General features: G+C 41.3%; 1 protein-coding gene across 1 annotated transcript in view; it reads left to right on the top strand.

Moving 5' to 3' along the window:
• The first annotated feature begins 772 nt into the window (after nt 1-772).
• LIX1 (limb and CNS expressed 1) overlaps nt 773-23,995 on the top strand; it is a 98,895-nt gene continuing 75,672 nt past the window's right edge. The window contains exon 1 of the mRNA XM_075271967.1: nt 773-1,008. Coding sequence (XP_075128068.1) covers nt 897-1,008 — 112 coding nt within the window. The 5' untranslated portion in view covers nt 773-896. The remainder of the gene's footprint in view (nt 1,009-23,995) is intronic.

Raw genomic sequence — 23,995 nt, 5'->3', positions numbered from 1 at the left:
AATGGATGAGCGGGTCAAAAAATAGACCAATGAAGTTCATCTGCTTTTCTTTCTTAATTCAGTTATAAATGGATAATAAAAATGGACAGACGTCAAGAAATATGATGAAAAATAAGTGACACACCGATAGAAGGCAGACCTGAAGACCGACAGCTTTACCTGGTCCTAATGTACGTTTCACAGTTCTGTGCATGTAGCAAAGTTGTCTAGAAAAAAAAGCAATATATCAGACTGGCAACTTTGTCTAAACCTGCAGCCACCCCATTAATATCCTAAAATAGCAGTAGAAATTTTTGTCTATTTCCTTTTCTCATGATGGTTATAACAACACAGATCTGTCGCTTTAGACATTCCCTGCGCTGGCCCCAAAGGCAGCTGCCAGGCCCTGCACCCCATGGGCTCCGTTCTATAGGAATGGCCATAATCTATTCATATTGTTTACTATTTTACTACCAAGAGGATACAAATTCCATAAGGATTAATGTAACGCAATATTTCTTAGAATAAATATTCTGATTTATACATAATTAAACACAGAGAAATCTATACAGAATAAATAAGAAAGCATTTGGAGTAGAATGAGATAAAGCCTTATTGTGGGGGTAGTGGGAGTGTGTGAATAGAGGAATGCCTGTGCTGGCCTGTAGGTGGGTGTGTTTCACAGAGAGAAGTAGTGGGAATGGATCTGTCAGCCCAGTCATACAGCTAATTAGCTCAGCCTACAACAAAGATAAGCAGGCCAGGGAGGAGGACCCCCTGAGGGGCTTCACATTCTGCCCAATGCCTGATTGGCAGATGTTAAAAGAGACTTCTCCTTAATCCACTACATCAATGAACTGCACACATTCAGTGCAGAGATGGGATAATCCAGGCATGAGGATAGGAGTGTACAGTGCATGCAGCTGCAAGAAGGGCACACAGCTAACATGGACAGGACCTTAGACTCTCTGCAACTCCTGGTCACCCAGGTCCTGCCACAGAGTGACCCCAGCATGGTGTTCAAAGACTGTAAGTATGACCTGCAACTTGGCAGACTACTTGTCAGAATGCTACACATGTGAGTACTTATTGATGCACTTTTAGGATCTGGAGTATTGCAGTAGCTGTCAGTCATTTGCTATAATGCAGTTTATGTTACTATATAGTCAGATATGTTACAGGTTGTTGACTGCTTTATTTGGACTGCAGAATTTATATACTGGTACTGTATGCTAAAGGAGGTATATACTGGGAATAACTGGTACTGTATGCTAGAGGAGGTACTGTATATACTGGGAATAGCTGGTACTGTATGCTAGAGGAGGTATATACTGGCAATAGCTGGTACTGTATGCTAGAGGACGTATATACTGGGAAAAGCTGGTACTGTATACTAGAGGAGGTATATACTGGGCATATCTGGTACTGTATGCTAGAGGAGGTATATACTGGGCATAGCTGGTACTATCTGCTAGAGGAGGTATATACTGGGCATAGCTGGTACTGTCTGCTAGAGGAGGTATATACTGGGCATAGCTGGTACTGTCTGCTAGAGGAGGTATATACTGGGCATAGCTGGTACTGTCTGCTAGAGGAGGTATATACTGGGCATAGCTGGTACTGTCTGCTAGAGGAGGTATATACTGGGCATAGCTGGTACTTTCTGCTAGAGGAGGTATATACTGGCACAGGTGTGCACATAATAGTGCTAAGTAATAAGAACAATCTGCTGTGTCTCATTTATGATGCATAACATTGTCATTTATGATACTTTGCATTTCCATGTTTGTGCTATAACCTCAGCTTTATGTCATAGGCAGATACTTGTTACTTCCATATCTGCCTGCTTAGACATCTTACAGCTGCTCAGCTTGTGTATAACTACAAGTGCCAGCATGTCCTGGCTGCCAGGATTCCTAGTAATGCTGAGAAAACCAAGCCCTGATCTGTATACATAATCCAATAGTTTATTTACTTGTTCACATATTTTCATATAGTCATTTGCTGGAGTTGTGGTTTGTGGGATGTTGTTGTGTTTCGGTGGGTCTATAATGTAATCATTTTGGACACATTGTAGATACTTTCTGCCTTCTTCACACATGCTGTAATTGACTGGAGAGCACAGCAGCCTGTGGCTGACAGGTTATGCTGGTACTTGTAGTCACACTGTTACTTCATAGAATAGCTTTGAACTTGGTGGCCATCATGTTAGCTAACATGGATATCAGGATTATTGGGCTTCTCTTTAACCATTCAGTTCTTGTTTCCAGGGTTTACATTGTCCTAAGAGATGAGAGATTCATTAAAGTGTGTTTAGTAAGTAAACATTCTCTTATTGTACCTATTAAATAGTAATATCCCCATGCCCCCAAGCTCAGAGTGCTGTTTTCTTTTAGCTATTGTATCCCTTAGAGGACTCCCCCAGTATATACAATAAAATGGGTTCTAGTAATGGTGGATATACAGTAGAGGGGCTAAAAATTCATCTGTGACTACTGGAATGTACTGGACCCATTTCGGGCAATGTTATATTGGGAGGCTAGAGAAGTTTTGTTAAGGCAAACAACATTTTTTTATGTATGTGGTTCATAGACAAATGTTGACAATGGTTGTGTGGTTGTGGACAATTCCATGTTTCTTCTGAATGATAATAATCTCTGTACAGCGCTACAGATTATGTTGGCTGTATATTTAAAAAATAGAAAATATGGCCGACTTCAGAGGCTCAAGCCAAATCTATTAAGTAATATGTTATAGATATATAAAATATTAGAAATGCAGTGAAGTAACAGACATCATAGAAATAGTCCTGTCATCCCGCTCTGTAAAGGGGTACAAGTACTGTCTGGCTACATGGCTATCTGTGAGATGAGCAGTGACTTCTCTTACCAGTAATAGATTGGTGTCTACAGAGAAATAGGTTACAAGACACACAAGACCGTCTATGGCCAGTTTACCGATCACACTTGTATTCCACATGCTGATTTACTAACAAATGGTTGTTTTTCCATAACAGCAATTCCCATGTCAATATGAACCCCAATATAGAATTAAAAGGACAACATTGTACAGAGGTGTGTATTTATAAAGGCATGTCCATACAGTGACCCTATAGATCAGGGGTAGGGAACGTACGGCTCTCCAGCTGTTGCAAAACTACAACTCCCAGCATGCATACTGGCTCTGCTATTCTGGGAACTCCCATGGAAGTGAATGGAGCATGCTGGGAGTTGTAGTTTCACAGCAGCTGGAGAGCCAAAGGTTCCCTACCCCTGCTATAGATAAACATCATATATGATACATAGAATCACTATATGGGCATATATGGGTAAACAAGAACTTTGGAGTGAGCCGGTTTGTCCTCTCCTGGACTATAACTTTATGTACATCTTTCTTTTTTGTACAAATGTATCTAAAATGACTGCGCTGCAGGATCAGACTACATAGGGATTGTTTGTTGTCTGTTGCCATGGAAACACACAGGCCTGTATATGAAGTTTTGATACAAAAACCATGTGCAAAGAATTGTTTAGCAGAGAAAGAGATTCAAAGAGAACATTTCCTTTAAGGATAGTCACACAAAATCATCTGTAAAGCCAATTTCACACATTCAGTATTTGGTCAGTATTTTGCATTAGTATTTTCAAACCCAAACCAGCAGTGGAGCCTGTGCATGGCTAAAATATAATAGAAGGAATTGCACCTCTTCTGTGTGTTTGACCCGCTCCTGGTTTTGGATAACAAATACTGATGCAAAATACTGAACATGTGAATTGTGGCCGTGTGAGAGCTCTAACAGTTCAGACAATTGGGCATAAAACATACAAAGAAATATATTGTCACTAGTTGTGTACCTATCAACTGAGGTTGTTACAATACCAAAATTTGTACTTTGATACCAATACTTAGTGTAGTATCACAATTCACAATACCAAAACAAAAAGATCCCCAACGACACAAAAATACAATTTTGTGATGTACCATACTACTTTGAGGATGATGTAAGGTACATGATGGGGTTACTTACTAATAGTCATGATGCAGTGAATTCCTTTAACATGGCTGTGCTTAGTCCTGCAAATATAGGTGGCACACAGACTGAGTTTTAGGCTGCAGTCACACTAACGTTCGGGACTCCGTCCCCCATTCCACTTAAAATATGCGGAGAGAACATTCTTGCAAGCAGGTGACCACTTTTAAGCAGATAGGGTTTCTGTTTGAGCCTAGTGTTAGTCCATCACTATATAACACCTGCCTGAGGTTGCCATGAATTGTACAGGTGAGCCCACGCTCCTGACTCCTAGTCCTAATAGCACCCGCGATACACTACCTGTACATCTTACAACATTCTCCTCCCTCCCTTCACACATAGGATGTTCCTTCCCCTGCGCCCAGAACTTGAGAGATCATTGGTAGCAGTGGAAAAAGCATCCTTCCTTCCACCTATAGTGTGAACAGTGATTCAACAGCGAAGATGGCGCGCCTCATGTTCTTTGGTGAACAAACTGTTCAATATAATAGTAAACTGTTCTTAGCTACAGCAGGACTTGCTGAAAAGAGCACCTTAGTCTTGATTCACATCTTCTTTTGGAATCCGCGGAACCCCGAACGGAAACCTAGTCCACATAAGAAAGCAGTTACCTTAGGAAACCCATGGACCCCACAGTCTATAATGGGGTCCATGTGGTTTCCACTCTGTTTCCGCACAAAAAAATGTGGAGAGAAAAGTGCTGCTTGCAGTGCTTTTCTATCTGCATTTTTCATGTGGATAGGGGAACAGATGGTCCAAAACGCAGATGTTTACCAGGCCTTAGTATTTACGTATTGAATTTACCATTGTTTTCTCCTCCAAGGTATTGAAATATTAATGAAAATTTAATGCATTGTGCAATCCTGTTTTAAATTGTTAGCTGTTTTTATATGTAGATATGAGTTCAGAAGCATAGACTATATATTATATTAATTGTAATATAATATAATTGTAATCCAATGATGTATACATATGTATGTATGTATGTATGTATAATTAATGCTGTATCTCCACACGGCGATATATATATATATATATATATATATATATATATATATATATATATATATCCACAAGGAGGCGATCAAGATTTTCATAGAATCCTATAGTTTACAAAGGTTGGCAGTCTTTATAGGTATGTCACTAATCATATATTTATATAACATACCCACTATATAGTATTTATTCCAATCTAATGTATACAAGTAGTTGGTCAGAGCAAAATCCAATTCCAACAATGATAATTATGTGGGGAGTTTATTGCCAAGTTGTTGGTTTCAGCTAGCTTACCACATATGCCAGATAATAACACTGAACCGTGAGAGGCATTACGTTTAAAATTCAATTTATTGCGGTGTGAAAATATTCAGGAAATATTTGTATTCAACATTTTATTGCATTACTTTCTCAGTGAAAGCTTATGTTTTCAGTGAAACCCATAACCTGTTTCTTAGATTGGAATATTGATAGTCTATCCTTAGCATAGGCCATCAATCTCAGAGTAGAGTCTGACTTTCGGCACCCCTGCAAACCAGCTGTTTGAAGAAGTTGCGGGGCTATGACTAGTGCAGCAGCCATTTACATCAGTTCATACAGCATAAGTTCAGTTAGTAGTGGCTGTTCTGGGTATTGCTGTGCCATGCTATGCTATTCAGGTTTTGCTTTAGAGGACAATTTAAACTATAAAGAGGCCACAAATCATTAGAGACGTAACTCCTGTAGCTGATCGGTGGGGGCATTGAAAGTCAAACCCATCTGATAATGATGGCCTAACATAAGGATAAGACATCAATATTGTATTCTCAAAAACCTTTGCAGTAGAAAATAAGATAAAGATACAGGGGTAGAATAGTGATCTTGGTGGCATATTAGTCATATGAGAATCTCATCCTCTATATGACACTAAAACCACTGTTCTACATTATAAAATGCATGAAATTACCACACAAGACAAAAAAAATGTTTAAAAAAATTATAAAAACACAGAATGCTGAATAAAAATAAGTAAAACCAGAGAATTCCATACGGAGTAAGTTATGCAAGTGCATGTGCGGTACCAAGGGGGGGCAGATAGCCCTATTGAAGCCAAATTTAAATGGGGGGGGGGCGGATTAGGTATCTCTTCAAGTGTGTATGTATCAAGGTTCCCTAGTGCAGAGAATACTAGAACAGACAGGGAGTCCCCAACTGCAGAGTTTTTCAAATCTGTACAGCTGGTTAACCTTTTCCTTCCATTGGGGAATGGAAGGGGGTACACCTCATGCCACCTTAGAGGAATCGATAGTTTGGCCGCCAGGTGAATTAACCAGGTGATAAGGCATGCTCATCTGGGGGAGAAGTTGGGAGAGGATGCCCAGAGCAAAATGGTTTCGGGTCATAGCTTTACCTCTACATGACAATCTCTAGATTGCTTCCCAGAAGGGACTAATTTTGGGGCATGTGACCCAGGAATACGAGAGGGACCCTTTGGACAGGCTGCAACTCCAACAGTGATCAGGGATAGAGGAGTGAGATTTATGGAGAAAAAGCAGGGTTCTCTACCACCTGCTGAGCAATTTCAATGAGTTTTTCTGAATCCTGACACACCTAGAGAAATCATGGACATAACAGGATATGTTTGACATCAGAAAGTGAGAATACAAGTCCCAACTCCCTTTCCCATTCACTAACAAAGTATAGTTTGGAAGGAAGGAGGTGTGAGGTTAAACAGTTTTTTAAATAGGAAATAGATTTATTCCAGGGGTTGTTGGGGTCAGGGATTTTCTCAAGTCAGTTGAGATACCTCAGATTTGTTATATAGTTTTTTTATTTAATAAATTCTGGGGGGGTTTTCTATAAAAACTCTTTAAATCCACTTTGTTTCTCTGTTTATTACTGGCTGAAATTGGGACACTGCTTCTAAATGGATAATGCAAGGAAACTGAGGCAGGGGTCACTTCAAACAGTTTTATCTCTGGCAATTTATAATGTAGAACAGTGGTTTTAGTGTCATATAGAAGATGAGATTCTCATATGACTAATATGCCACCAAGATCACTATTTTACCTCTGTTATTTCCTGAGATCTGAGTTTCTCCCAATCCATCTGTGTTTTATTCTAGTATGTCATACTGGTCCAATTGCAAAGTGAAAATCTCCTCTTTCATAAGACACCAGAATCACTATTGTGTATTATAGCCTATCTCAGATTTAACTGTCTAAAGTGACATCCTGAGCCTCAGTTTCCCTGCATTATACATGTACACAGTGATGAGCTACATGGACAGATCTCAGTTAGCAGAAGAGTTTGTTAATAAAGTATATTAAAATACTAATTATTGTTATAAAGGCTGCAAGAAAATAAAAATTTATTAGAAAGTTTAGTTATGCTTTAAACATATCCCTTGTGTAGCACCAATAGCACATCCTGCCCCAGAATAACATTGTAATCTCACTCGTGAAGTGTTCATTGGAAATCTCTTTAACAAAAAAATATCTGGCAATCTTGAATCTGATTCCATCCAGGTTCCTTCACTTTGACATGTCAGATGCCATAGTTAGCATAATGTTGCAATTGCTGTGAAATCAGCTTGGCCTATGTAGAGGCTCCGCATCCCTGTTGTACATTTGCCAGTTCAGATGTCAGAAGAGTCCACAGGATATAGCTTACACAGTGAAGTGTCCAGGGATCTTGTGTCTAATTCTACCCGTCATCCCTATAGTGATGTGCCAGGCACCATAGCGAGAAGACTGCACAAGTGCATTTGAAGCAGCAGTCTCTGCAGTGACCCGTGTCCTTTCTGAACTGGCTGGGCATATTTTGTGCAGCAAGGTGTCCAGTATGATCTTTTGTCTATTCACTCTAAGGGAGCGTTCACACTACCGTCGGTGTCCGACATGTAGTGTCCGCTCCTAGTGTCCGCTCAAAATCTGTCACGGACACTAGGAGCGGACACTAGATGTGTCCGTGACACCTGTCATTCAAATGAATGGGCATCGGGTGCGTTCTTTTGCACTCCGTGCCCGTCCTTCCCTGTCCGCAAGAGAAGATGTCCGACTTCTCAAGCGGACAGAAAAGCCCTGCATGCAGGGTTCCTCTGTCCGCTTGAGAAGTCGGACATCTTCTCTTGCGGACAGGGAAGGACGGGCACAGAGTGCAAAACAACGCACCCGATGCCCATTCATTTGAATGACAGGTGTCACGGACACATCTAGTGTCCGCTCCTAGTGTCCGTGACAGATTTTGAGCGGACACTAGGAGCGGCACTACATGTCGGACACCGACGGTAGTGTGAACGCCCCCTGTTGACAAACCAGGCCATAGCATAAATAGGAGTACAAGGGTAGTGGAAGTAACCTAGTCCATGCAGGGTCTCCACAACCCATCCCTAAATATCTGACTCATGCATAGAAGGGATGTGGAGCCAACATCTGGAGAGCCATGAAGAAAACTGCAGTACAGCATATTATACTGTAATGTTTCCTTCTCAGACCCTCTCCTCCATCCACAGCATGGTTCCACTTTCCTACATCCCTAGTATGGCTCTGCTCTTTTCCATCCCAAACATGGTTCCACTTTCCTCCATCCCTAGTATGTCTCTGCTCTTCTCCATCCCAAGCATGGTTCCACTTTCCTCCATCCCTAGTATGGCTCTGCTCTTCTCCATCCCAAGCATGGTTCCACTTTCCTCTATCCCTAGTATGGCTCTGCACTCCTCCATCTTCAGCGTGACTTCACTCTCCTCCATCCCTAGTATGGCTCTGCTCTCCTCCATCCCCAGAGTGACTTCACTCTGCTCCATCCCTAGTATGGTTCTGCTCTTCTCCATCCCCAGAGTGACTTCACTCTCCTCCATCCCTAGTATGGCTCTGCTCTTCTCCATCCCCAGCATGGTTCCACTTTCCTCCATACCTAGTATGGGTCTGCACTCCTCCATGCTTAGCGTGACTTCACTCTCCTCCATCCCTAGTATGGCTCTGCTTTCCTCCATCCTCAGAGTGACTTCACTCTCCTCCATCCCTAGTATGGCTCTGATCTTCTCCATCCCCAACGTGGTTCCACATTCCTCCTTCGCTAGTATGGCTCTGCTCTCCTCCATACCCAGAGTGATTTCACTCTACTCCATCCCTAGTATGGCTCTGCTCTCCTCCATCCCCAGAGTGACTTCACTCTGCTCCATCCCTAGTATGGCTCTGCTCTCCTCCATCCCCAGAGTGACTTCACTCTCCTCCATCCCTAGTATGGCTCTGCTCTTCTCCATCCCCCAACATGGTTACACATTCCTCCATCCCTAGTATGGCTCTGCTCTCCTCCATCCCCAGAGTGACTTCACTCTCCTCCATCCCTAGTATGGCTCTGCTCTTCTCCATCCCCAGCATGGTTCCACTTTCCTCCATCCGTAGTATGGCTCTGCTCTCTTCCATCCCTAGAGTGACTTCACTCTCCTCCATCCCTAGTATGGCTTCCCTCTCCTTAGTCCCTAGTATGTCTCTGCTTTGGTTCCTTCATGCAAACTTTCACCATAACTCTACCAGTTTTCCAGACCTCAGCATGGCTCCTCTTACTTCTCAGAAGCTGACTTTTCTCTATGTGGTAAACGTAACCTTTCCTCATATTCTACCAAGGATGGCTGACTATAAAATAATGGCAAATCTATCTTAGAAAAATCTACTTTATGGGAGTGATCTTTTTAAACCATTGGTCTCTGGGTAACTTTCATTGTATGACATAGTTCTGCAACTTTTATTGCACAATTACTGTTATGTGCTGAATTTATCATAGTGGAAAAACTGAACGTAATATTTGGCGTGTGCTAAAAGTTGGATTCTACCAAACAGAAACAAATCCTGGATGCAAATGTTCCACAGTCAGTGAAGAAACTGAAGCTAAAAAGTTGTTGGATATTTTAGTAAAACATTGATCCAAAACTACTTAAAAGTCAACCATGAACTACAGTACTCAAAAACAGAAAGAGGTTCTGGAATGGTCTTCAAGTTTCCAAACTTACTGGCACATCATTGAAAATCTGGGTGTGTAGATCTCACATATGTTGTGTATGAAGGATGACCAAAAATATTTCTAATCCAGAAGTGTTCTCTCTGGGAGGGTGGCAACAAATTCATATAAACTAATACACTTACTATAAGCTATGTATAAAAAGGAAAGAAAACTTTAGAAGGTCGTGATGGTATTGGTATCGAGTGACAGGACTTCAGGACCAGTGCACATGCAAAAAGTTATGTTTCATTCCTTTCTACTATCACATTTAAGCCACACTTAAAGGGGTATCCAGAATGATAACATTAAAGGCCTATTCTTAGAATAAATCATCAATACCAGAATATCTGTCATCTGGCTCTCAACACCCAAACTGACTGATATTTGAAGGAAATTTAGTGTACTGGACCTAGTACAGCTAGTGAATGGGACTTCATGCTGATGCTTTATGGCTCCAGCAAACAGCAGATTGGCAGGGAGAAGTGAGCCGATCCCCTGCCAATTTGATATTGATGACCTAAGTCCTGTGAAACCCCTTTTAAAGGAATGTATTGCCAATTTTTAAATTTATTTATTAAAACCAGATATTGAAGTAAATCATATTTTTTTAAACTTTTTTTCATTTCTGATTGTAGATTTTTTAAATTCCATTCCCTGTACATCATTATTGGGGCTGGCATCTTGCTTGAGCTTCTCCTCTGCTCTGTTAACAGCATTCAGTGATATGGCATACAGCCATAGGCAGCAATAGTCTGGAGCCGATTCATTGAGGCCTAGGAGAGAGTTTTATAGGCATGTTCTGTATAAAGAGGGGAAGTAGATAAGTCTTCTTGACATCATCTATTGTCAGCAGTAGATGCAATGATGGGTCAGTGATGTTACCTATAGAGGTGTTATCTTCTACTGGAATCCTTTCTGTCATATAAACTCCTACAAATTTGGCAAGTGTTGGTCTATTATTAGGCTTATATGCAGGATAGTAATTATATTATAGCATTATTATTTTATTACATGCTTTTTACTGTTGACACCCCTTTGCTAATTCGCTAACAGTTTGGACTTGTGTTCTGTTCAATCCCGAGTTTGTCGCAATGGTGTGTATATGCACATTGTTGGTCAAACTAATTCACTCAGTTGTGTTTTTATGCATTGACAGGTAATTGTCTAAAAATATAGCATGGTTAGTGCAATTGTAACAGACAAAGCTTTTTCTTTCGCTTCTTTCTTTCTTTCTCTTTCTCGCTTTCTTTCTTTCTTTCTTTCTCTCTTTCTTTCTCTCTTTCTTTCTTTCTTTTTCATAGTACCACTTATCCCCTATGTGGCATCTTCTTTATAGTCTACTAAGTATGGCCACATGTATAGGGTCCTAGATGAACCAGTTCATTGTCCTTCCTCCAAACATCAGTGTTGGTGCGTTCTTCTGTCATCAGGACTCCTCGTTCATCACTTCCATTATACAAGATTGTTTCAATTGAGTCCAAGAAACTTTGTACTGTATAGCACTTCAGCCAACATGTGAGAAGTAATATATAGGCTTGTATTTGGAAGCTCGGTTGTGACAACCATCTCTATTGATCTATTGAGGACCAGTAGTTGTGATGACAGATTGTTAGTACGTTCAGAGCTGAATGTAAAGAGACTAACCAAAAAGAAAGCTGGCATTCTATGACGAGCAGAAAGTAGCTGAGCTCAGCAGGTAGTCAGTAATGTTTCTGTATGGGGATTACATGACTCAATGTGGATCCTTGTCTGCTTGTAATATAGATAAATGGCCTTATAAATATTAATATAGTCATCATTTGTGTATACTGTACTTGTGTTTATAGTCCAGATTCTATCTTTCTGTACTGTAACTGTAGAAGAGAAGATTCCCTGCCCATGGTGCTGATATCCAGTTGTTTCTTTTCTTGAAACAAGAGGTTTTGACATTATCCTGTTATCTAGATATTGTTGAAAGGAGTTGTAGTAGAGTTAACCCAAACTTCTGCTTTTGGTTACTCTGCTACAGCGTGACATCTTATCACAAGGCAACAAAAACCAATGAAAAGTCATAGAAAAATGCTTTCCCAATGATTTTTCACCATGTTTTTTGTATTATTATATTGTTTGTCTTCTATGATAAGATATCACGCTGCAGCAATTTAGCCAATTGATCTATTGATGCTGATCCATGGTGTATTATAGAAATATTACAATGAGGTCCATTTGCATAGTCGGAGGCATTATATTAGAGTTGCACATACTGTATAGCTGACTACATTTGTTTATTGATAGAGATGAGCGAGTACTGTTCAGATCAGCCGATCCGAACAGCACGCTCCATAGAAATGAATGAATGGATGCACGCGTGCCGGCTACGTCCATTCATTTCTATGCGAGCGTGCTGATCGGCTGATCTGAACAGTACTCGCTCATCTCTATTTATTGATCATATGGGTGTATTGAAGTAGAGTCATAAATATAGCATTTTTTACATTTTTGCAATTATTATTACTGTATTTTGGCTTTCTATATTGTCGTTTTGGGCATTCATGGGTTAATGAGCAGAGCCACAAAGGCATCAAAATGGTTTTATTGATCTAGGCCAGGGGTCCCCAGTTTATTCTGGTCCAAGGGCCACACTGTACTCCTCTCAAGGGCCACACTAAAATTGAAAGGGCTGTGTGGCTGCACATGCATGAGGCTCTCGTCCTTAAAGGGAGTCTGTCAGCAGTAAATTGGATCTAAATGTAATCCTAGTACCTTGAAGAGGAGATTCTACAGTTTCCAAATATACCTCTGTTATTCAGCTTTGGAGCTCCATTTTGTGTAAATTGCTGTTTTATTCATATGCAAATGAGGCAGGATATCTAACCTGAGATCAAAGCCCAGACAAGCAAAGACACCCGCCAAAGCACTTTCCTTCTCATTGTGAATAAACCAATGTCTTACATGAGAATGGATCTCCAAAGTAGAATAACACAGGCATATTGGAAACTGTAGAATCGCCTCTATAAGGTACTGGGATTAGGTTTATAACCAATTTACCTTTGATAGACTCCCTTTAAAGTATATAAGAGACCTGGATCTGTCAACAGCATCTTGCTGATAGGTTTATGGTGACAAATAGATATTTAAACATAAACTGGAAATAAGCAAGACCTAATAATAGAGATATAGTACAAAGCGGCTAGACTTAACATGTGCTGACTATAAACATCTCATAAGTGGAACTTCACTTTTAGTTTAGGTGACAGTGATGATGTGGTTGCTGTTGTTGTCCAAAATCATTCCAAAATTGCCAATGTAGCTGCTCCCAAAAATTCATTACTTTAAAGTGAAAATATGCTGAACATACATGTTTTCTCTACAGGCCAAATCATTTCCATATGCTGTGCTGCCCACAAAAGGGAAATAAACCCTACTTATAAACAGATTATTATATTTTCCCTTTAATGAACCACAGTGTGATTAGCGCTAATGGAACATCTGTCATGCTCTATCTCCAGCCTTCCCCTCTGATGCCGATTGGGACCAGGAAATCTTCCAGTTGTGGTCGGCCCTCTACTCCTTCCAAGTACCTCGCTCTTGGGGAATGTGACATATCATTATTACTACGTGATGAGTATACGCACCAGCAATTATCATGCACAATAACCGCTCTATTAAATACCAGGGCAGAGGCCAGAACATCATCATTAAATAGAATAAATTCACTGACTGCATTCAAAGTCTGGGCAACAAGCAACACTGGTACCATAAAGTAAATTGAAAGCACCTTCGATATAAAATCCAAAAAAGTCTTCAAAGGTTTGTTTTCCATTGTGTTCTTATAAAGCCAGATACGAGGGGCCCATGTGCTTTTGATTTTCAGTAGAACGCTGTGTAAATGCAGAACAGGCATTGCAGGCAAGTATAACTACATGCAGCTACGCGCTGTCTAGATTCAACTACCTGTTAAGCGCTAATAGGTTGTTTCTACAATGACTCTCTTATTATGTTTCATGTTTGTTGTGTAGTCCTTTTGTGTGCAGTATACAATGAGTGCATGCTGTGCAGGTGGCTGGAGACTTCCCATGCCCTTAGTAGTATGGCGGATCAGGATTTTTATTACAGCATGGTTCAGACTTGGATTTGTAGTATTTCTAAGCTGATAAGAAAAGCCAGTTTGATGCATATGCTGTTTACTTCATGGATTCTGTAAGGAAATAGACATAACATTAAGAGACATAGAGTCTTTTAAAAGTGATGGCCTCCCCTTAACAATGTTAAATTGGTGGGGTCCTAATGGCACAATGCTGCAATACCCAGTGCAGCGTTACAAAAAGTATGACGTATGCAAAATAAGAACTAGCCTGGTACTAGATGTAAATGTGTTGCACGCTGTTGAAACAAATGATTGGTATGGGGCCTCACCGATCTAATATTGATGGCCTATCCTATAGATAGGTCATTGGAAGGCTCCTTTAATGTTAGATGGTCTCCACTAACAAATCATAAGCCTTGCCTACACTTCACTTTTTTACTGAATTAGATATATACAGTGAAAACTCTTTGAGACAATCATCCAAAATTGTGTGAAAAAGTTGTCTTCTAGGGAAGCTGGTCTCCTCAAAGAAGAGGATTAGTATGGAAAACTGAAATCTGTCACAGAAAATGTGGTCTGGGTAAGGAGGATGTTTTTGGAGAGGTTTCATCCTATATTCGTATGCCAAAATCACTGCGTTTCTCCGGTAGAATTGTTTGGCAGATCATGCAATGCAGAAAATCTTAGTATCCAAGGGTAAGATAGATAGATAGATAGATAATTTTTTTTTTTTTTGCAGATTGTGAGCCCCATATAGGGATCACAATGTACTTTTTTTTCCTATCAGTATGTCTTTTGTAGATAGGGAGGAAATCCTAACCACTAAGCCATCGTATTTCCCTGATAAGAGCTATATTTTTTTTTTTTTTTTTTTTAATGTACATTGTGAGCCCCACATAGAGCTCACAATGTACATTTTTCCCTATCAGTATGTTTTTGAAATATGGGATGGAAATCCATGCAGACACGGGGAGAACATACAAACTCCTTGCAGATGGTTTTATGCCCTTGGCGGGATTTGAACACCAGGACTCCAGCGCTGCAAGGCTGCAGTGCTAACCACTGAGCCACCGTGTGGCCCCTGATAAGAGCTATATTTTGTCCTGTGGCCATACACATCAGATGACTGCTAGCGAACTTACTGATTTCAACTGGTCCAACTTGCCCACCTACAAAAAGTGCTTTTTATTAGAATGGTTCCCTGAAAAAAAAAAAAAAGCTGGTCTCAGGATGTCTGTACTGCAATCTGTGTGTGGCAGCAAGTATTTAGTTCTCATGTTGTGCTACCATGGTGCCAATGGCAATTGTGAGAAGGTGACAGGCAGAGTGCTGGAGTCCAGCTATATCAGCCCCAGGTTTCTGACATATGTGTGGTCCAGGGCGGATCTGGAGTAGGCCTCAGCTCCAAGTGTGAGTCCTTGGCTCATTACTGGGCCAGAAAAGGCTGCGGCTCTTTAATTCCAGTGTAGCTCCATGAGGTGAAAGGAGATGTATGGTTCTGATCTGTAACTGTAACATCTTTGCCCATCCGGGCATTGGCGTCATCATCCGGCCGCACGCTGCGGCGCAGGAGATGTGTTCAGTTGTAATTTATTCTGTTGGTTTCTCTTTGCACTGTCTGAACACTGCCCTATGCCTTTTCTTTGGTAATTGATTTTCCACCACACCCATCTCCTTCACCTTCAGTTGGTTCTGATCCTCTAATGGTTAATCTGACCTTGCCCTGTGATTGACGGCCTGCCGTCCTGTCAACTCCATGGGCGGGTTCTTCCTCCCTATATAGCCTTGGCTCCCAGCCACACCAGTGCTTGTTATTGCCGTGCATATACTTGCTCTTTACTGTCTCTGTTCTGATTACTCTATTATACTTGACCTTTGGCTTTTCCTCACTGACTTCTCTTTTTGGACTCCGATTTGGTACTGTATTGCCCGACTGTTACTGACCCTTGGCTAAGTTGACTTCCCATTGTTGTTGTTCGTCTTGTCTGCGTTTTGTGTGTCACATACTCAGGGAGGGACTGTCCTCGTGGTTGCCGCCTATTACGTAGGATAGGGCCTGGCAATAGGAAGGGAGAGCGGGGGGCATAAGCCTAGGGCTCACTGTCTCTTGTGTCCCCGTTCCAGGGTTCCCTAACAGTAACCCTGAATCCGAAGAGACAATATTGCGCTTGTTTTGTCCATGTGGCTGGAAGCTAGCCACATGTATAGTTAGGTTATTAGTTCTGTTTAGTTAGTTGCTCAGATGAGCAGGGTTTTATTTTGTTTTTGCCTGAAATTCAGGCTGTATTTTATTTTTGCTCATTTTGTGCCTGAAGTCCAGGTTTATTTATTTTCCTATTTTTTTTTTTTTTCTAAATAAACCAGTTTGCTGCACATTTTGTGTCCCTGTCTTGACTGTTTGGGTCCAGACCACTGCTTCTACCGAGCTAACTTCCCTACACAATCAATAGACTGTCCATGTAAGGCCTCGTTCACATCTGCGCCCGGCACTCCATTATGCAGGTTTCTGTTTCCTGCATAAAACAGAGCAGGAGACGGAAACCTGCAGGAGTCTTTCTCACCCATTCATTTGAATGGGTGAGAAAGCTGTCCAGCCATGAGCGGCGGTGAGCGTTTTATGCTCTCCGCTGCAAAACTGTTTTTTGTTTTTTTTTTTTTTTTTTTTCCGGACACAGAGTCGGACATGCAGTACTCTGTGTCCGGATTAAAAAAAACGGTTTTGCAGCGGAGAGCATAAAACGCTCACCGCCGCTCACGGTCTGTGCTTTCCGTCTTCTTGAATGCAGAAGACGGAAAGCACAGAACGGAGACCCGAACGCAGGTGTGAACCTAGCGCAACACTCAGACGTGTTGGGACTTCCAGAGACTGAGATGTTTTCTTTTATCTAAACCAAACAATACCTTTAAGTATTACCTGTAATGTAATGGGCAAAAAACAGAGTCAACCAAAAGAATTCTCCTATATATATTAGAGTAATAATTTACAATCGACCATAGCCTCACCTTGCTGTAAAAACCACCCGTCAGCCATTGTTTGAAGTAGAAGAATAATATTGAAATTCTCTAGAAGAAGGCTGTGGCTACCACATTGCACTGTTATAACACGCGCTCTTGCAATATGTTCTGTAGACTGAAGTCAGTTCTTAACAACTTTACAGAATCTTGCTTTAAGTTACAAGTTGTAATGGGAGCCAGCTGCAGCGGGGTGCACTTACGATTTTTATGTATAAATGATACGGTTTTACTGATTATGTGCCATTGATTGATTTAAGAAATGTAATCTAGCCTTAGGAGCCCTTTCACAATGGAATTTCTTTATGTAATAGATTTCATATTGGATTTTCAGCCTCAAATACTTCACTTGTGGTCTCTCCTTTATCACTCTGGTCTCCATTGTAAATTTTTGGGTTGTGGCTTCTCAGGGAGAGATATAAATAATCCTGTTTGGCATGCCTGCTTTATAGGAAGGATAGAATGAGCGAGGTGTTTTATTAGGCTAGCACCTCCTGTATATAAATCATTGGTGTCACTGATAAGAGTCCTCTCGTACATCTCAGGCACTAGGGGATAAGACATGTCAAAGGCCAGCTCAGCAACTTCTAGAGTTCATGTACATTTACCATCCTCAGTAGATACTTATTTCAACATGTCATCAAATACCGTCTGTCTTCTACATCTCGCACATGTCACTTTATTTCTCATTTATAACATTTAGTACATTGTTTTATATAAGAAATATTTCCATAATGTTTTACAGTGTTTATGGGGCCAATTTTTAGTTAGCGATTACAGCTAGACAGGAAAAATTCTAGTCCTGCGACTAGAGACATTGGGGTGAATTCATCAATCCGTCTATGCCAGCTTTCTGGGGTGATATTGTGGCGCACATTTGGCGTAAGGCCCTTTCTTTGACATGTTCTACAGACACAATCCTCTCCTCTCTCGCCACTTTGTGTTAATGTGGGCAGAGCCGGTTGTCTGGCGTATATTTCCATTCTGGCACAGCCATGTCTGACTGATATATGAAGGCTGCTCTTTGATAAAACTTTGGACATGTTAGGGCGGGTTCACATCTGCGCCCGGTCTCCGCTTTAGACAATCTGACGGGTTTCTGTCTTCTGCCCCGAGAAACTGAACAGGGGACGGAAACATGGCAGTCAGTGTTGCAACCTATTCACTTGAATGGGTTTGCAAAGTGACTGCCCATGTGCGTCTTCTGTCTGTCCGCGGTGAAACCTTTTTTTTAGCCAGTCACAAAGTCGGACATGCAGGACTTTCCTGCTTCCCTATTATGATCATAACTCCTCTCACTACTTCTCACTAGAGTACCAGTGGATGGGCTCCAGTATAATACAGAGAGGCTGAGGCTATAGGGGGGGTCACTTTAGACAGTTATATCTTCTACCTACATTGTTTCCAAAGACACCACCATTTGAAAACACAGTCTGGATACTGGAGTTGTGCCCAAGATATTACTTAAACTGCCCTCTTCAGCCTCAGCTTCTTTGTATTATGCAGGAACCTACACACACATACTCCAGTGATAGGATTTCCGCTGGCAATAGAGAAACAAGGAGAAGAATAAATAAGAGTCCGGATTTCACACAAAGGAGACAGAATACATTAATAAAGTATATTACAAAATATATTACTGTCACAAATGCTGGTAGAAATCAAAAGTCAGGTTAATAGTACGCTGAATTTCACGTCTTTAAATATGGCCACCAAGTCTCCACTGTTCCATACAGCAAAGACATGGCACTAATGCCTGTGATCAGAATTCCTGCTTATGGTGGTCATTTTATGGTCCCTGATCTCCCTTCAGGTGCCCTCGATCACGAGCTTTAAGAAATGGTTTTTTATTTTTTTATTTTTATTTCTTCAAAGTTTTGGATTTTTGGTGTTAAAGCATAACATACACTATATAAATTTGGTATTATCATATTTGGAATGACTTGCAGAATATAAGTAATATGTCATGTTGGTCACATAGTAAATACTGTAAAATAATAAACCATAACAAAGTGGTAAAAATACAGTTTTTCTCTGATTCCACCCTGTTCTGAATTTTTCACTTCATAAGGAATATTAAATAGAATCAGTACAAGGTACAATTTGCCCTGCAAAAATGAAGCCCTCATAATGTTCTTTGAGTGGAAAATTTAAAAAGTTATGGCTTTTGGAGGTCTAATATGGCTGCGTTGAGAAGGGGTTAAAGGGTTTACTCTAACAGTGTTGAAAACGCCATTCTAGGATGTTTAACTCCTTATTGAATTGGATGAATTTAACTCATTAATGAACTGGTATTGATATGTCCATCTATAACAACCCATACTATGAAAACAGGGATGGAAAGGAGAGAAATATAGGAAGTGAGAAGCAGACACTACACAGTGGCGTAACTACCACCATAGCAGCGGTAGCAGCTGCCACAGGGCCCGGGACATTAGGGGCCCGGTGACAGCTAGTACCGCTGCTATCATTATTCTCGGAGGTCTTTTCGGACCTCCAAGTATAATGATCGGGGCCCCCTGTTGGTGGAATACTTTCCACCAACAGGGGGCCCCGAAGCTGCAGCAACGGCTGAGACACAGGAGCTGCAGCTCTGGCTCCTGTCAGCGCTGCAGGACGTTCCCCCTCTCTCCCCCCTCCCTTTCTCTGCTGTCCTCTGCCCACCAATGAGAGGAGGAGGCGGGGCTTATCTCTTCCGAGTTCCTGCCGTCCTGGACTGGAGGAAGAAAGGAAGAAGGAAAGTGAAACTAAAGCTACACAGGTACGTACTGGGGTTACTTATTAATGTCAGGCATATGGGGTGATTACTTGTGTTTTAGTAACTCCATGTGCCTCATATTAATAGCAGTTAACCCCATCATCTCCCTCACATTAACCCCTGTGTGCCTCACCATAAGAGTTACTGATATGTGAGACATATGGGGGTAATAGTGATGAAGATACTTTATTATTACCTCCATGTCTCTCACATATCAGTAACTCTTATGGTGAGGCACACAGGGGTTAATGTGAGGGAGATGATGGGGTTAACTGCTATTAATATGAGGCACAAGGAGTTACTAAATTGTAATGCACATGACCAGATTTTTTATCCACAATTTGTCCTGGTATAGCGGTCAGCGGGTGACGTGACAGTATTTAGTCCTGTAGGGCCCACTATTGGGTATAATACTGTGTGCAGGGGCCACTATGGAACATAGTAGAGCGCGCAGGAATGCGTAGGAGGGACTCGGTCGAGATCTTCGGTGTCGGGGGGGCCCCGTGTCAAAAGTTCGCCACGGGGCCCCGCCATTCCTAGTTACGCCACTGACACTACATATAGCCTGGTTGAAATACTGAGATGGGAGAACCCCTTAAACAAATTTACTGGCACCCTCCCTCTCTCTAAACCCTGGAAAAAAGGATCAGACAAGGACCCACCGGGAAACCAAGTCAAGGACCCGCCGGGAAACCAAGTCACATGAATTGCGCTTCCACCACAGTAGAGTTTGTAACGGCTTTATTTAGCAAAACAACACTACGCGTTTCGGGCTTCGCACAGCCCTTTATCAAGTGTATTCGCTGTATGTCCGTACCAGATGCATCTGGTATGGACATACAGCGAATACACTTGATAAAGGGCTGTGCAAAGCCCAAAACACGTAGTGTGGTTTTGCTAAATAAAGCCGTTACGAACTCTACTGTGGTGGAAGCGCAATTCCTGCGACTTGGTTTCCCGGCGGGTCCTTGTCTGGTCCTTTTTTTCCATTGTTGATACACACCTTTGGAGTGTCTTGGAATTTTCTGCAGCTGTAACCATCCCCACACAGAGAAGGAACCCTCTGATGATTGGTTCCAACGACTATAACAGGTTGTGTGAACACAACCTGATCAGGTGAGAACCTGTCCTATTTTACTAAATCACCACTGGAGTCTAAAATTACTATACTATTGGCCGCTCGGTGTTTTTTCTTGTTCTTTGAGTATCTCTCTAAACACTGGATGGCACCATGTCCTTTCTATCTCCTTTACTTTACGCTAAAGGGCAGGTTCTGTAGTGGAGTGGCCATATCTGTGGGAGCGAGCAGGTATGGCACCTGACTTCTGGTCATGTAGGTAACCAAGACCACAGCATAGTAGCGGTCGGAAGGAGCAGGACTTTGGAGCGGATAAGCATAGTTGGTACTGCTGTGGTTGAAGGTAGCGGGGAATTTGTCCAGGATGGTTGGGAGCTACTGTATACTTATCCTCCATCACGTCAGTGACGTCACATGACATAACCTATCGCTGGAGGTGATGACTTTAACTAGGGCTTATTTGGGGAGTAGGGCTTAACTTTTAAAGCCTACTCCAAAAACCCTTCAAAATCAAGCTGGGGCTTATTATCGGAGTAGGAATTATTTTTGCAGAAACTGGGTATTCAGAGAATATTGCTGTATTTCCCAACAGTTTGATACAGGCCATATAGATATGAAGCATTACATATGCAACTATTTGTTTTGCCTTTTTGATGTCTATGAAATTGTAAAGATTTCATTGTAAAATATCTAAATGGCATTCCTGATCCTACATGGTTTATATTTTCTTACTAGTGTATAAACAGGGGCATGAAATGTAACAGCGCATAAATAATTCATAAAGATATTCCATGTTAGGGAACCAAAAGTCTTTTTGGCCAACACATCAAAGCATTGCATTCATAAGAGATTTCTACACACCGCTATTTTTATGGCATGGGATCTATACATTGAATGTATTTAGAGAATAAAGCGAGAAAACCAGAGCCAAGATTTTCTAAACAGAGTTACTAAAGATACTATCGTCTCTAGTCAGATCTTATTATGTCATGGAGACAAAACACACCCTCTGGTGTGTACAAGACCAAAAATGAGCTAGTGTAGCTTGCAGTCAAGATCCAGATATGATATGTATGTAACATCACATATACTGTATATATAACTAGCATTACCTGCAAATTTGTCCGCGCTCCCCCCAGCCCCTGCTCGACCCACCTCCAGCGCGGCCCCGGCCCCATCCACCTCGGCAATCCTGGCCTCTAACCCCCCCCCCACTCCCGCGCCCATGCCCGTCCTCCGCCGTAGCACCCCCAGCACCGCCACTCCTGCCCAGGCGCCCCACCGCCCCCCTCCAGGGCAGGCGATAACGGCCCCCACCGGTTCAACACACACAAACCCCCCCTGGGACTAGTCTGAACGGAGCCTGAGCTACACAAAAATATACTGTGTGTGAACACATTCTAAGGGTCCATTCACACGGAGTAAACACGTGCTCATTTTGGCACAATACATGTATAAAAAATGTTATTGAAGTCAATGGGAGTCTTATTTTTACACGTGTATTCTGCCAAAATGAGCGTGCGTTTACTCCGTGTGAATGAATCCTAAGATCTTGTTCACAGGTCTGTAAAGGTCCAGTGTGTTGTCCATGGCTGATTCATTTTTCATGTCTGTGGTCCATGGAGGTGAAAATGTCTGCATGCACCCATTAAAATCAATGTGATCGTGTCCTGTCCATGAAATAGACAGGCAGCACATGGTGTGAATAAGACCTTAGGATACAATACCATTATTAATGTCAACTTCACTCTTCTGGGAAAGGATGAGAGCAATGGACATTAAGTGACTGATGCAGATGGAGTCCCCTCTGTCAAGTGTCCGCCTGCATTCACCTGCATATGAAAAAATATCACAAAAGCTTTTTCCATCACGTTTTTTAACGTTCTTGGAAGACTTTCTTCTGTTACAAAAGTAAACAAACAATCCCAGATGACAGTGTCTTTTTGTTTTACATTAGAGTCAATGGGAACATAACGGTAGTGTGAATGTCCCCTTTGTCTGATGTGTGAATAAGACTTTAACCTGAATATTATATGTATGATTTGTCACACCATTAGAATACTGCACACCTAAGTAAAAAGCCAAAACTAAAACCAGGGTCATTTCTGGGACAAAGTGTAATAACATTTTTATCATCAGAACTGTCTTTTCCTTATTGAAAAATATGAATCTTTTGTTGTGACCCTATTTGGCCTTGATAAATGTGTCCATGTGTTCCTTGGTACTCATCTTTCACTATGCTGTAATGTTAGGTATGTAAATTGTTTTGACATTTGGAGATAACAGAAAATGAGACGTGATCTAAATCGTAGACACCATAGGGAATATTTATATAATGTTTCCACAGAAGAACTACAGCAGAAAACTGATAAGGAAAAGACCCCAGAACTTGTCCACATAAAATGTTATACCATTGTCCCTTATTTAGTGCTTTCCTATCATGGTTGGCCTAGATGTCAAAAAGCTCCTAAATAGGTTGTCCATGGCATGTCCGGTCTGAACTTTATAGTAAGTGTTTGCACCCCTGAAATTCTTCCAGAAAATGAAGTATTTCTCCCAGAAAATTATTACAATTACACATGTTTTGTTATACAAGTGTTTATTGCCTTTATTGTGCACAAAAAAATTGAGAAATAAAAGCCCAAAGTGATATAATTTCATGCTAAACTCCAAAAATGGGCCGGACAAAATGACAAGCGTTCTCAACTTAATATTTGGTTAAACACCCTTTGGAAAATATAACTGAAATCAATGACTTCTTATAACCATCAACAAGCTTCTTACACCTCTAAACTGGATTTTTGGGCCGCTCTTCTTTTGCAAACTGCTCCAGGTCTCTCACAACTCTCCACAGCTGTTCAATGGGATTTTGATCCAGACTCATTGCTGGCTGCTTCAGAATTCTTGGTACTGTGTTCTTTTCTTTGTAGGCCTTTTCTTTGTAGGTTAAGTCACCCATACTGGTTATCAATATTGAAGATCTAGCAGTGTTGAAAAACTTCACCATCTTCCCTGCCTTCCAGTGTTTACATACTGATAAACTATCAGTTTCTGACACCTTGACCTTGCCTATTAGCTGATCCAGCTCCCTATGGG

This window comes from Leptodactylus fuscus, chromosome 1 (assembly GCF_031893055.1).
Source record: "Leptodactylus fuscus isolate aLepFus1 chromosome 1, aLepFus1.hap2, whole genome shotgun sequence".
NCBI lineage: Eukaryota > Metazoa > Chordata > Amphibia > Anura > Leptodactylidae > Leptodactylus > Leptodactylus fuscus.
This window is presented reverse-complemented; position numbering and strand designations above follow the sequence as displayed.